At 31.8% G+C, this 15,242-nt stretch overlaps 2 protein-coding genes across 2 annotated transcripts; one reads left to right on the top strand and one right to left on the bottom strand.

Moving 5' to 3' along the window:
* Positions 1–984: 984 nt before the first annotated feature.
* Positions 985–5,017, bottom strand: LOC111008041 (hexokinase-1 protein). The gene is made up of 3 exons (XM_022280637.2): positions 4,765–5,017; positions 1,553–1,632; positions 985–1,324 (listed from the first exon to the last, which is right to left on the bottom strand). The coding sequence occupies exons 1-3, from the start codon at positions 4,876–4,878 to the stop codon at positions 1,255–1,257; spliced, it is 264 nt and encodes an 87-aa protein (XP_022136329.1). The 5' UTR covers positions 4,879–5,017; the 3' UTR covers positions 985–1,254.
* Positions 5,018–7,840: 2,823 nt separating this feature from the next.
* On the top strand, positions 7,841–9,727 carry LOC111007523 (uncharacterized). Its single transcript, XM_022279914.2, has 2 exons — positions 7,841–8,305; positions 9,395–9,727. The coding sequence occupies exons 1-2, from the start codon at positions 7,982–7,984 to the stop codon at positions 9,569–9,571; spliced, it is 501 nt and encodes a 166-aa protein (XP_022135606.1). The 5' UTR covers positions 7,841–7,981; the 3' UTR covers positions 9,572–9,727.
* Positions 9,728–15,242: the final 5,515 nt, after the last annotated feature.

Genomic DNA, 15,242 nt, shown 5'->3' with positions numbered 1-15,242 from the left:
CTCACAACCTTTTGATCGAAGATAAATATTTTAACTATAATCAGGTTTCTTAGAAAAAGTGAGAAAATGGCATCTATATGTTAGAAGGAAGGTCAATTAAAGAGAGAGGGAAAAATGAGGAAAAATTTTTAGAGAGAAAAAAATTAGAAAAGAAAAAGGAGATTCCAAAATCTTAACAAGCCTATAACCCATCTAAAAAATATAGGGGTTGAGTTGTACACTTCATTTACAGAACTATGATTCAAAAAATGTACATACTCAACCCAACTCATGTACACCCTTAAACAAGAGAGAAATGAGTGTCGAAAGAAAAAAAAAAGTGATTTTATTAATAAAATCTATTTTCTTTTACAATTTCCAAAAACAAAAAAATTAATTTAAAAATCGAAAATGGAATGAATTATCAAACCACCTTTTTGTTTTCCAAAAACCAAAAAGACAAGAAATATAATATGATGAAACAACACCTACTAAATGTTGAAAGTAAAATTAGGGGGAAAAAATTAGTACATCAGCACAAGTTTCAAAATAGAAACCAAAAACTAATTCTGAGTTACTAATTTAGATTTTTGTTTTTTCTCTCTATACACTCTTTCTCTTATCTTTTTCTTCTCTCTTCAAAATTTGTCTCTAAAGCATTTATTCCCCCTCTAGCTTATCTTTCTCTCTAAAACATTAATTTCCCCTCTTGAACTATTCCTTTTCCCTAAAAAACACTCCCTTCTCTCTCAGAATTATCTCTCTTTCTCTACCTCACATCTCTCATTTTTCCCCTCATAAAGTTTGAAAACCATACAAATAAAATAAAATTATAATTTGATCATTATCGTGATGCAAAATTCATTGTTTAAAAAAATATATATATTGGCATCCTTAAAAAAAACAAAAACAAAAGCTATCAAACATTTTTTTTTCCAAAAACAAAAAAGAAAAAAAAAATCAACAAACGGGCTTCAATGTAAAGCGCTTAGGTCAAGGCATCTATGAGCGCAATTCCAACATCACATCAATCATTGGCATGCAAAAGAGTTGTATAGTGTCCGACATGACCAAAAAAAAAAAACATATTGTAAAAAATTCTGCCATATTCAACAAGGTTTGGAAGCTTACAAGCTGTTCCAACCTAATCATTATTACTGCTATCCCATCAACCATTTTACTGCATGATCTATCTATTGAGTTCTCATCTAAAATTCACAAGAAACAAGTATATCAAAATAGAAAATTTAACATTCATGGATTGATGTCGAATTCTTACTCAAGTTTCACCTCTCTCTTCGGAGGCTCCAAATCCAAATATGTATATGGCTCCGTTGGTTCCTCCCTGCAAAACCAGATCACATGGCCAATATAACAGTAGCACTTTCATTGATATATTATTTTAAGAAACTGTTCTACAAATTTTCTGAGTTCAAAGCGGTTCTAGACTTCTAGTACCGATTCCATTGCCGATCTCTCTTGAAAAGTAAAGCCAAGTCCGCATATTTACTGAACGAATTAATGATTCTATCTTGAGAACAAACAAACAACGCTATAATAAACAAAATCATACCCAGGTTTAGAGCGCATGCATTGCCAGAACAGCTTGAATGGCCCTGGAACAGTCTTAAACGGGTTCCCTTCAAAAACAGCCTACAAGACGAACAAAATAATAATGAGCGCCATTTATGAAATTCGACCACCTTCACACACAACGCCTGCACCCCCTCATTCTTTCAAGAGGATACATCTGATTGTAATATGATATATTATCATGGTCGTTCTTGTACATGCAAGATAATTTCACCGTATTGACATGTGCCTGGTTTGCTATAATTGCTCGCGCATCCGCATGTGTGAATATATTCTTTGCCTTATTCTTTAAAATGCACCAGAATACCAAAAATGAATTCTATCACGCTCCCTCGTTCTTTCTCACCTTTGACTTTCCATGTCAGTCAGACAACATTTTACTGAATAGCTGAAGTGAGTTTCACCGAAATCCAATCTGCTAGAGTTGGTATGAAGGAATACAAGCCGAAATAAACCTTTCTTCCATAAGGTTGTTATCAATAGTACGAAAATTTTTCCTCGGATGGATCGGATCTTGTGAATGAGATTGAAATTATCTATGAGTTCATCTTGATCGTGGGAGGTTATTCTCCTCTAAACAGTGGTCCAGATTCATCCCTATTAGGTTAGACCACTAGAGTGACAGTGAATTTGGCAGAAATTGGTTAGAGAAACCTATATTATAACAGAAAGTTACTGCCGCATTTTCTTCTCCAGTTTCGAGCTTGACGGTTTTTCAGCTTAAGTCTGTAAAAAAGGGTAAGTGAAACATCTTCAAGCATGATTTTGTAGAGCTTGATGGATGTCTTTTCATGATTTTTTAGTCTGTAAAAGAAAATTGGAACAGATCTACAAATGTTAATTGATATGCAATTATTAATGTTACAATTACATTAATGAAACTTTTTCAGTATTGTCCCCAAAGTAGCCAATATTGTCTATATTACCATCACCAACCTAACAATTCAGCTTTACCACTTGTGTTGCGCCATGACATTGTTGTTCGAGTGTCGAAAGAGCGATTCAAAGGAAATCATCACTTCCATCAACTCAATTACATGATCATCTTTTTATCTGTGGGAGACAAATTGTCGATCCCTATTCTCGTAACTAATGAAGTTATTGGAAAAGGAAAATGTTAGGCCTTCCATTACCAAAGTATATGTACGGAAGAAATTAGGTGGAAGGGGGCTAGGAATACGTAAGGCACAGAAGGAGCGTGCACTGCTGTTTTTGTAGGCCCAAGAGAATATTGTTAGTTAGAGGGGTTTTAAACGTTCTGTTTTGGGTAGGGAGAGGTTTATGCTTTTTGGTATCTTTTTTCTGAGGATCGTTATCTAGCTTTCAAGGGAGAGCAGGGAACTCTCGAATTTTCCCTTGTTTCTGGTAATTTTGCATCCATGAAGATGGTTCTTATCAGAGAAAACAGGAGAAAGGAATAGTTTTAAAAGTAGATCTTGAAAAAGCTTACATCAATTTTTATTGGACCTTCTTTCATAAAGTTGTCGAGCTGAAATGTTCTGGCCCTAGGTGGAGAGCCGTGTCTTTCTAGTGCTAATTTCTGTTTACTAATTAATGGCATACCTAAAGGAAAATTCATCCCATCTAGAAGTGAGCAGCAAGATGATCAACTCAATCCTTTAGAAGATTGATGGATAAAGGGGTTTGGCACAGAAATACGAAGTCTTCTTGGTCAAGAAAATAAATCCGGTTATTCCATTAATGACTTTCTGACGACTTCCTCTTATTATCCTCTTTAACAAAGCTAAAAGTGGTGAATCTTCTTAACTTAAATCAAGCCTTTTGAACTCTTATCTGGTTTTCTCTTGCAAAGAGAGTGGTTGGCAGAATCAACTTGTATCCTAGTAGAGAACTTGAGGTTGGGGATCTTTGGAATGCAAAGGGGGTGTTTCAGCTTTAAAATATTTAGTTCTCTCCGTAGCAGGTAATCCTAAGTGAATTGAATTTTAATTTTTAAAGAGCCTTCAATTGAAAGGATGATGAGTTGTCCGAGCAAATGGAAGGGACATTAAATTGACTCGTCCTGCCAAAGCTGCCTTACGATTCTGTCTCCTCAGTTCCTCTCTATTTTCAAGAACTTGATTTCAACAAAAATTATAAACAGCAAAAAGGCAAATTCAGTTAAAAAAAGGACAAGTAAAGGACTTCCATACATATTTTCCCCTTGAGAGCATTTTTTTGCCAGAACGTCCAACAATAAATAATTGAAGACAAGTAGTGGAAAATCCGAAAAACGGAACAGTATTTAGGACAATAACTTGCTTGGCAATATGATAGCCTAATACAGAGACTATGAATTAAACGGTAATGAGGTTCCAGAACAACATTGTAGTTTTAAGGAATAGAATATCGAATCTGAAAAACAAATGAAATCCTCGATAATGTACCATGATCGAAAACCAAACATTAGTATTAGAGATCTTATTCTACAACCGAATACCTTTATGCGTATTTGTGTTGGAGGTGTCAGCGCAGAGGAGAGGTGAACGGATTTTCTATTCTCTCTTATTTTTTGCAGAATATAGGTAAATGTAGGAAGACCTAAGTGGAACACTACGCTGAAAGCTCTAGTTTGAAGATCATAATTTACTGAAAGTTTGAATGATTATCTCCTTTCCGAATGACAAAAGAACCTCCAACAAAATAATTATTTCCAGGCAGCGCATAATTTCCGATCTTCTTTGCCATCCGATTCGTCCAGAGATTTAACAAATAAACCTCACTGCTACCTAAAATACTGCAATTATGTTTCCAGTAAATTTGCTGTTAGCGTAAACGAGATGTTCTTGTACTCAGTAATTACTAACGGCATTTTAAATTCCGTCCAACCTACTTCCGACTACTAAAATTCAAACCAAAAGTTCTCAGTGATATAAGGTACAACCAGAACCCCCCGGAAAAACACATAACAATCCAATTCCATCAGGAAACTGAATACTGAAGAGAATGATTCGTATCGATTCAAGCGATCGTTGAAATAAATCGCATCCTACCTAGCGAAGACAAACTCCGTCATCATTTCGATACTAATTTCTCGAATCCGTTCATTAGGAAAAAATCGAACTCAGAAGGAAAAAAAAAAGACGAAAACATGACATTAAATAACAAGAAGAAGACTAGATGCAATGATGTGGAAAAAATAAGCAAGCAATATGAACCATTAGAGAGATTTTGAAGAATGTGAAAGTTTACTTGGATGACATCCTCAGCTCTGTCATTGCATCTGTGAGGCTTAGGTTGGCGATCCTCGCCCTCCGGCATCCCCCATGGACTTTCTCTCCTCCGAACAGGCCTTGCCTCACTCATCTTCTCTTAGACTCGGATAAAATGCGAACAGTGCGCACCGGCAAATGGAAATGTGAACTTGATTCAATTTCAGCTTGCAGGCGGCGCGACGTTGTTTTATAAGCGTTGAGTTCCACTCCGCTGGAAAGCTACGGACTTCGCCAAACGACGTCGTCTAATCTTGCTTAACTTGTTTAAATCACAACTTTATTTTGGACACATAATATCCATCCACTAACAAATTTAGTCACACTCTAGGTGTCAGCACAGTCACAAGTGGTTTTGGTGTTAACCCCAAGGTTCATGTTCGAGTCCTCGTGACCTGCATGTGGACTAATCTTGGGGGTTTTGGTGTTAACCCCCAAGATTCATGCTCAGAAAATATAATAAATTACAAGTCCACCAACAGTTGATACTAAGATATTTGAACCTAGAAAGACAATATTGTGAACTAATTTAGGGCTTTTACCTGGTTTGGAAGGGGATGGATAGCGTGGAAGCCATTAGCCTATCCCAGTGAAGAATTCAAATTAATGGTCTGCTACGAGAGGAGAGGATGCAAATCTAATGAAACCTCGATACTACCCCTGTTTCGTGGTGGTGTTTTTTTTTTGGTTAAATCTTATTTTCAGTTTTAAAATTTTTATATTTATTTTATTTTAATCTTTGTCTTTTAAATAATTTTAAAAATTTTTAATGGGTTAAATTCGCATATTTTTAAATATAACAATAGATTTATGATCTTACAAATATGGTAATTTTTTAAAAATTTTGTACCATTATTTATATATTTTTACATGATTTTCCTTTTAACCTTGTATGTCAATCATATTTACCTACACTAGCTTATCAATAAAGACAAAATGAGCATAACTAAATGGTAATTAACATATATTTTCAACCAAAAGATTGTGAGTTCGATATAACACCTCCACATGTTGTACTAAAAATAATAATAAAAATAAATCAAGACAGTTATTAGCGGCAAACTATACCATGGACAGGGAGATGCTGGAATGGACATGGAGATGCTGGAATTGTCTTCGAGATGAAAGAAAACAAAAAAAATATATATATATATATATATATATATATATAAAAAGATGAAAGGAAAAAGTGTAAAAGTGAGGATACCCAGACATGGAAATTTTTTAAAGTCATGTTTCAAAAGGGCATTCAAAACAAACTTAGGTGCATCGCGTAAAAACACATCGATAATTGACAACAATTTAATCTCTAAACTTTAATATTTAATAATTTAGTCCCTATTAGTTAAAAATTTGTAACAATTTAATTTCTCTTGTGATACATCTTACCAAAATTAAATGTCAATTTTTATCATATAATGATTTAATCTTTATAATTTATAAACATAGTTTAGAAATTATAGATTTATCGATCTATATATATAAAAAATTTAATAAAAAAATTGTCAGATCGGACTAAACTGACAGGCATACACTAAATTTTAGTAGGGATAGTTTCTTTCAACATAGGCTGATTGCGTGTTGGATGGAATTGGAGTACAAGTGTGCTTCTAATGTGAGGTAGGAGCCAATGGGAAATTCATGTATCAGAGAATAAAGACGGCCCGATCCTCTTTTTATAAAAAATTTTCCTGGGATGGATTTGATGTTGTGAATGAGAGTGAAATTATGTACGAGTTCATCTCGATGGTGGGAGGTTATTCTCCTTTAAACAGTGGTCCAGATTCATCCCTATTAGGTTAGACCATTAGATTCACAGTGGATTTGACAGAAATTGGTTAGAGAAACCTATATTATAAGAGAAAGTTAGTGCTGCATTTTCTTCTCCAGTTTCGAGCTTGATGGTTTTTCAGCTTAAGTCAGTAAAAAAGGGGACTTGTTTATGTTCCATTCTGTTATTTCAATTTAACTTGTTATGTTTCTTACCTTCATCATGTGACTATGTAATTTGAGTCTGTGTAATGAGTGAAATGGTTGGGTCAAATTGGACATCTAATAGTCTATTGCTATGCGTGTGAGCTCATGCCATGTTCGAGCAAGGCTTACCATCATTGGCACCAAACCAATAGATGACAGGAAAAAGAGGGCTTTCCCAAGTGTATGAATCATCTTTTTTGCGTTTTAGTTTACTTTATTACTGATAAATCTTATTTAAGTTAAAAGATTTTGGTTCAAGTAAAAAGGTAAGTAACAGAATAATTAGGATTCGAAAAACTGGGTAAATTTACTTTTTCACCCTTTGCCTGCATTTTAACTTTAAATTTTTTACTCCATCTCATTGACACCTAAATTAAATAGGTGGTGAAATAAGTACTTCAATTAGATTATTTATACTCTTAACAAAATTATTATCCGATTTAGTAATTTTATGGTTGAGACCATTTTTATTATACCAACTCTTGTTTCTTATTCTAGTTGCACATTAAGATAATTTTATTTTTTTTTTCAAAATTTTATGTTGTAGTTAGATTGGGATATTTTTTCCGCCGTTATCATTTTTCTCTCAAGAAAATAAAATTGTTATCTGCACAGTTGAACCATAATGTTTTTAGGTTTCTCTCTTTTTATTTTTAGTTACTTTAAATACAATTCAATTGGTAAATATATTTAATGCGATTTCTACACTAACATTATCTTTTTAAAAATAAAATTCTATAGTATCAACTTTTTGTTCTCTCTTTTTTTTTAATATAGTATAAGTGTAACTTTTCTTATTGCATTTTATCTATAGTTTGAGACGGTATATTTATTATATACCATTAAAGTAAAAGAAAATATAAAATCATGGGAATATACTTACTCTTTAAGAATAATCTTGTCCTGTTTGACTAAATCATAAACTCTTAGTTGAAGATATATGTTAATTATCAGCTAGATTCGTTTTATGACTTCCAACGATGAAGTGGTAAGTAGTAAGTGATAAATCGGGAGATTTACCCTAAGTTTTCCGAGAAATACGGGAAAGAGATCATGGCCACCTGTTCCAGTCCAATAATTTCTTCAAACTTACTCAGTTCCAATCAGTTAAAAAAATCCCCTTGAGAATTCAACGCCCCCAAGATCCCCATTTCGTCCAGCAAATCCAGAATCACCATTCTTCTCCCAGACACAAGAGGGAGAAGAAACTCCGTTCAGAAATGGGGGCTCTTCTCAAGCTCGTTGACGCGATACTATTCCTCTTCTTCATCGTACTCGCACTGGCGCCTCCTCTAATCGATTTCCAGCTTCTTCTTCCTCGAACCCTATTCCCCAATTTTGTCGTCGATCTCAAAAGCTGGTACATCCGCCAATCGGGGGATTATCTGATGAGTGAGCCACCGCACTTCTTCGCCGGCCTCGTTTGCTTCGAGCTCCTCTTTCAATGGCCCGTCACGCTTCTCAATCTCTACGCCTTCTTGGCTGCCAAGCCATGGTTCAACACCACTTGCTTGATCTATGGTGTCTCTGTTTTGGCTTCCATGGTATTTTCTATTTCTCATCGTATAATGTGGTTTATGAAATGATTGCTATTTATTCTTAGTTAGCATGGTAATCTAGTCTGTTCTATTGTTTGATTAGATTAACTCAATACGTTTCTGCCCACGTCTTGTGTTTCTGTTGATTCCGTTATGGATCTGTTTTGAGCTTAATAATTGGTACGAAGGACGCTATTTCTTGATGCCTAATGTATGTAGTTTGGTTTTGTTCGACTCTGGACAGCATGGTGATTTGAGACAGCTTTGCAGGATGGTTTTTTAAAGGCTAAATTAGAAGTTTGGTACATGAACTTTCAGGGTTGTGGCTATTTAGTTCTATGATTTAGTTTCTAATAGGTTTCGTTACACTTAAGTTTCTAATAGATCCTTTAACTTTCAATTTTGTGTCTAATAGATCATTACGTTTGACTCTGTCCGATGCTTAAGGACATGTTATATTATTTGAAGATTATTTGACATGATGATTTCGGGCAAGTTTAGGCATCTAATGTTGTGAACATTAAACAAGTAGAGTTAAAATGACCCACTAGACACAAAATTCTAAGAGCCTACTAGAATCTGTTTAGAGTGTGTGTGCTAAATAGACAATTCAAAGAGTTGAAATAGACATGTTCTTGAAAGTTTCAGAATTTCAGAGTTGCGAGAGTTCAATAACCATGCTTATAATTTAAAATTTTATACAAAAATTAGACTTGTTTACTCACAAATTTTTGTTGTTTTTAAAGTCTTCAAAAACGTTTTTGAATACTTGATCCAAATTCAAAAACAAAAATAGATTTTTTAAACTACAAGACATTTTTTAACTTGCCCTGAGAACTGTATTCTTGATAAACTAAGGAGACCCTATTGTTTCAACTTTAGGCAATCAGCACTCTTGACTGCATTGGGATAGTTTTAAAACAAACTTTAAGGAACTATTAGGTATTTTAAACACTTGTGAAACTCTTTTTGACCATATATTAAAAAGGATTCTTCTGCTTTATTGATTAACCCTGTAGAGATCTATTAGAGAAGCATTACTTCAAATCAGCTTCTTCTATTCTTACATTACATCTTGTGATTGTGTAATTTCAGTCTGCTATAATGGGTGAAATGGTTGGGTCGAACCGGGCATCTAATACTTTGTTGACGATATACTTCCCCTTCTTCGGTTTGGGAGCTTTGGCTACACTACGCGGGCTCGTGGCCTGCTCGAACAAGGCTAACATCATTGGTGCTGGACAGTCAAATGTCAGGAAAAAAAGGGCTTAATGTGCCATCCTAGATTTCTCCAAGTGTCTGTATCATCTTTTCTGTAAGCATTTTTGCTTAGTATTGACCGAGCATGTTAGTTCTTTAGGTGTTTATGCAATTCTTGTTATGGATCATTTAGTGTTTTGCGATGATGGTGAAATGGTTGTTTGATCATTGTATCAGTAGTAATGGTTCAAAGGGACCATTTTTGAGTATTTAGAATAAGGTCGATGAGCTTAAGTTTTTGAGAACGGAGGGCAAAATTGACTAAAAACTGGTTGAATTGTTCAAGATTGACTTGATTCAAATACTTTCGGTTTATAAATTATGTTAAACTGATTCGAACAACACGAGTCAACCAAGCCAATTTTGCACCCCAGTACTAAGAAATACATGACATTGAGGTTGAAGAAAGATGATGAGAAGTTGGTTGAAATGAATGATAATTATAAACATCTCTAAGTCACCACTATGAAGGTTGAAATTTAGATCTCGACTGTTGATAGTGTTCGCTTGACATTTTCATAAATGAGCGGAATGTTTTGTCTCGTTATGAGAGGCATGTGGTATTTTTGTTGCTGTATATCTGTTTTAGTTGTATTGTTGATTTTCTTATTATGTTTAAAATTTATTTATGAAGACCTTTCATAAATATGTGATTCATCATCTTTTTTCCTTTTTTTTTTCTTCTTTTTCCTTTTGCCAAATACTTAACCTTTGAAAAATAAAATTTAAGGCTTGTTGGACTAGTTGGCTTTCTCTACTTCAATTTATATCCATAATCAAGGACTAAACCATCGCTTTGGGCTAAGGCTAGCTGAACTTTTTCGAAAGAAAGAATTCATATTTTGCATGACTTTATTTAGAACATGGTGAGTCAGGTTAATATTAAAATTATCGAGACTTCATTTTTCAGATCTTATAATATTAACACTTGACATAATTTTATTTAGTACCAGGTGAATCGGGGTAATATTAAAATTAGGACTAACAAAATCAATCAGCGAAAAAGAATAATATCAAATATGTAGGTTATTAATAAACTGTAACACCTAATAAGAAACATTGATTAAAATACCAATTTAATAAAAAAGGTTTAAATCTCATTTTAGTTTTGAATTTTCAAGTTAATTTTGGTGTTTGAAATTTGAAAAGGTCTATTTTAATTTTTAAACATTAAAAAAATAACTATTTTTGTTCTTGCTCTCCAAACTGACCTAAACCAACTTATATTCTAATGTGTGTCCCTGCCAGTGTATAAAATTCATAAAACCACATTATTGATATATTAAACAATTAGCGGTAATATAATGGTAAAAACTAAAACGATTCTTTTTTAAATTCATAAGTAAAATATTCATTTTACAATTTAAAAAGATCAAAATAAAATAAACTAAAATAGATGGAAAATAGAATAGCTTTCAAAGGGACAAAAATAATAATTAAATTTCAAAAATAGAAATAAAATATCTAATTTAGTCTATAGAGGAAAATGTCAAGTGAAATGCGGTGGATAAAGTCGAAATTTTCCAGCGTGACTGCGTCACATAGTGACACGACACGACTCATAGAAGAAGCCAAGGTTGACCAAGTTTTCTGCATTTGACTGGGTGAAGTAAGCACAATTTGACACGTAGCTCTCAACACAAAAAGACAGCGAGACCTTTTCTTTTACCATTTGACAAATTATATCAACTACTATTTTTAATTTTAAATTTCATTAGTTAAATATTGCAATATATATATATGTATTTAAATATTAAATATTGCAATATTTATCTCATATTAGAATCAGTATTATATTTTTCATCTATAAGTTTCGATTCGAAGAAAAGTCAAAAATATATTTGCACGTGTCGTAGGTCTTATACAAAATTGATAAATTTTCAAGAAAAAAAAATATTGATTTCTTTATTAAAACTAGTGAATTTTGGAAAAGTGATTTAATGATCAAATTTTATATCACCTATCCAATTTAACTTTCTGTAAATTTTTTTATTCAAATTAGAATATTTTTTAGATACTTATATTAAAATTAGTAGTTAAATGAGTAAAAATTAAAAATAATATAAAATTAGGAAAATTGCGGTGGATAACCAAAGTTATTTATGTATTTCGAAATATATCACTTATTTTTTAAATTTTCAAAAATAGTAAAAAATTTTATTTATATCACTAGATATGTAAAAAAAATTTATTTATATCACTAGTATATTATACATATTGCATGTGCACTCATATCAATAGTCTATCAGATTTATATCACATATATATCAAACACTCATATCAGTAATATATCATATACATATATCAGTCGTCACACATATTATAGATGTATATCATTTTGGTAAAGTTGTCATTTTAAAATTTGATCTCTATTTTTTTTAAATGCTATATTTAAAAAAAAAAACTAAATATTGTTGCTATTTTGTCAATTTTATTAAACATTTTTGCAATATTTATAACTATCCCTCAAAATTAGAGCTCAATTTAATGAAATTAAATACAATGTGACAAACTTTTCCGATATTTTAAACAATCAAGTAGATAACGACGGGTGAGGCAGAAGAAGAAGGAAGGCAGGCGAAGGCAACTTGGCTTTGCCTTTCGGGCCATGACAGCCCGGCCCAGTTAGACCAGGACAAAGCAGCCTACGTCATCGGGCCGGGGCCCACAACCGCCTCCACCGTTTCAGATTTGATTTGTAGTTCGTAGAGCAATTTAGTCTTTTATGTGCTGTGAGATGAAAAAGAAGAACGCAAAGGAACCACTCCTTTTTGTCTGCTGTGCGTTTTTGGATTCGAATTCAATGATGACGTGGTCAAGGAGGGGACATTATTTTAATAATATTGCCTTTTTTTCTATGCACATTATTTGATTGCTTTTTTGTCATGTCGGCACTGTCATCCATCAAACCTATTTTCATTTTTTTTTTTAATTTTAAGCCTCCTCGTTTTTCTTAGCTTTATGGTGTTTTGAGACGTCATTTCTTTCATGCATTTTTAAATTTTATGTTTTAATCCATTTTAATATTTATCAGACCTTATTTACCTCCGAAAGGTTTGAACTTTCTCGCTACTTTTAATATAAGGTTCATAACATGATATCTTATTTTAACAAGTGACTAGTTTTATAGAACAATCATCTCACCTTACAGAAGTTAGTTGTCAAAAAGTTTATGTGATCTTAGTATACAAAGGTTGGTGGTCAAAATGAGGCTTGAGTCTATCTTTTTCAAAAATCCCTCTTTATGTTTTTACCAGTTCAATGATCATTGGTCATAATTTGTGATGTAGTTAACTTTTGTTATTATTATTCTATTTTAGTGATAGAAAAATTTGGTGAGGGACAAATATTGACCAACTGACATTGGGGTCGTATGTGACGAGAGTAATTTGAGAGAATAGACTATGTACTTGAGATATTAGATCTTGACAAACTAAATGTTGGTCCAACATTTCGTCAGAGATTATTTGAGATAATGAATCTAAACTTATATAGATATTAATCTTTTCTTTAACAAGACTTTTTAAACGAAGCAATGTATTTTAATTAACCAGTTGAGTTAGATTCAAAGTTGTATATAGATATTAAATTATAACTGAAACTGAAGTTAAAGTATTTGGAATTGAAAATACAATGCAATCAATTTTTCATAAAGTGAAATTGTTTTTTTCTTTTAATTTGTTGAGAGAATTATCATAGTGAATTGTTGAACAAATATCATGGGATATTTAATGGGCAGTTAGGTAGAGGAACAAACCCACGGAGACAGAATAGAGAGAGAAAAAGGGAAAAAAAAAAAAGAAATAAAGAGAATAGAAGGGCCACGTGGGCAAAAGAATTGGAATTCACAAGGTTGGAATTTTGCATATTCATATAATATTCATGAATCTGATGATGAAAGAAAATGAAAATTATTAAAAGTCATTTAATTAACAGCGGAAAATTAAATGTTGAAGAAGGTCGCGTGATTGAAGGGTGTGTCCCATTTGTCAAATCACCAAACTCCATGGCTTATCCTCGTGAATAGTGTAAAGTCTTCTTGATTTGATACTTTTACACCACAATTCAATTTGTTTTTTTTCTTTCTTTTTCAGAAAAAATCATCTCAAGTCAACTTGCATGGTCCCATTGGGACATTTAAAACGGGTAAATTAAGTATTATTCTCAATTGAACTTTTTTGCTTTTCATTATTTTTGTCAAAAAAAATCCAAAAAAAGAAAAGGTCAACTCCTTTTAAGTGAAAAAGATATATATTAGAACAAACATTAGAATCATACATCATAATTTGATTTGTGTCTATTATATAAACTCCAATTACATCAAAACTATAGCTTTCATATTAATGTTGAATATTTTGCGTAAGGGTAACTAATCTCTTTTTTTTTTTGAGTACAACGATAATTAATCTCTTATTAGCGCAGCGGAATCTACGAAAATTCTATATGTAATAATATATCTGAATAATATACTCACTAATGAACAATCTTTCTATTGAGAGTGAAGTCTTGCACATAATTTTACCCTTGTGATTTGCAAGTTGATGGGGGAGTAATGACTAAAAATGCCTTTTTAAAGAACAAAAATAATATTTAATAATAATGATAATAATTACTCTCAACTCCTATTAGAAAACCCATATGTATCACTTTCTTCACATTCCGTTACTTGTAATTTTTTTTAAATTTAACTTTATAATTTTTTTTAGTACAATACGTGGGAATAAAGATCGAACTCACAACCTCTTTATTAGAGATCATACTTGCTTTGACACTTTATAAAATTATTTCACTTGTACTATATATCATATTATCATTTTCTACTTTTATATTTATATTAATTATACTTTGAAAGTTTTAATTTTATCATTGTAAATTCTTTTATTATTCTTGTAGACGATGAAAACAAAAAATGACCCGACACAACTTATGTTAATTGATGTTATACTGATTTGGATTAATGTGTAGTTAATAATCTTCTATTTAATATATCTATTAATAAGAAGGACTATTAAAAATAAATAAATTAAATTGAACTAATATTTCAAAGTAACTTAAGTTGTTTTCTTATATAGGCCTTTACTAATGTTATTAGTAAAAAAAAAAAAATATATATATATATATATATTAAACAACCTTTTTTGCACGTTTTTTCTAATCTTATTCGTTTATTGATTTTTTAGAAACAATTTGATTCTAATCATTTGGAGGAACATAAAGTTACGCTTTTTAAGGTAGATAAAACATTCAAGGTTAGGCATTCGATCAATTAAAAATATGGTTTAGATCGTATTAAAAATGTTTATCATGATATAATTGAGTCAAACATTTATTTTTATTTTTCTTCAGAAATAATGTAGGTTTTTAAGAATGTACTTTACACATATCTCAAAATCTGTTCTTTTTTTTTTTTTGAGAAAATAAAATTTTTTTATTGAATATGGAATATATACACATTTATAGCAACTTAAAACCAACATATAAAATTATTTGGACCTAAACTTTTTCAACTAATTCTTGTCGAGATATTATTGAATTTGGGTTGCATCTACATTTAAAAAAAAAACGTTATTAATCATCGTATATCATTAGTTTTTAAAATATATTAATTGTTGATTTAATTTCCCTCTTAAATTAAGGAAATGACAATTTGTTCTTTTCGACGATGCATCGGTTCTTAGACTCA

The sequence above is a fragment of the Momordica charantia genome, assembly GCF_013281855.1.
Source record: "Momordica charantia cultivar OHB3-1 chromosome 4 unlocalized genomic scaffold, Mcharantia_2.0 BLBB01000004.1, whole genome shotgun sequence".
In the NCBI taxonomy this organism is placed as follows: Eukaryota; Viridiplantae; Streptophyta; class Magnoliopsida; order Cucurbitales; family Cucurbitaceae; genus Momordica; species Momordica charantia.
The sequence above is the reverse complement of the archived record's forward strand: the minus strand, read 5'-3'. Positions and strand labels throughout refer to the sequence as shown.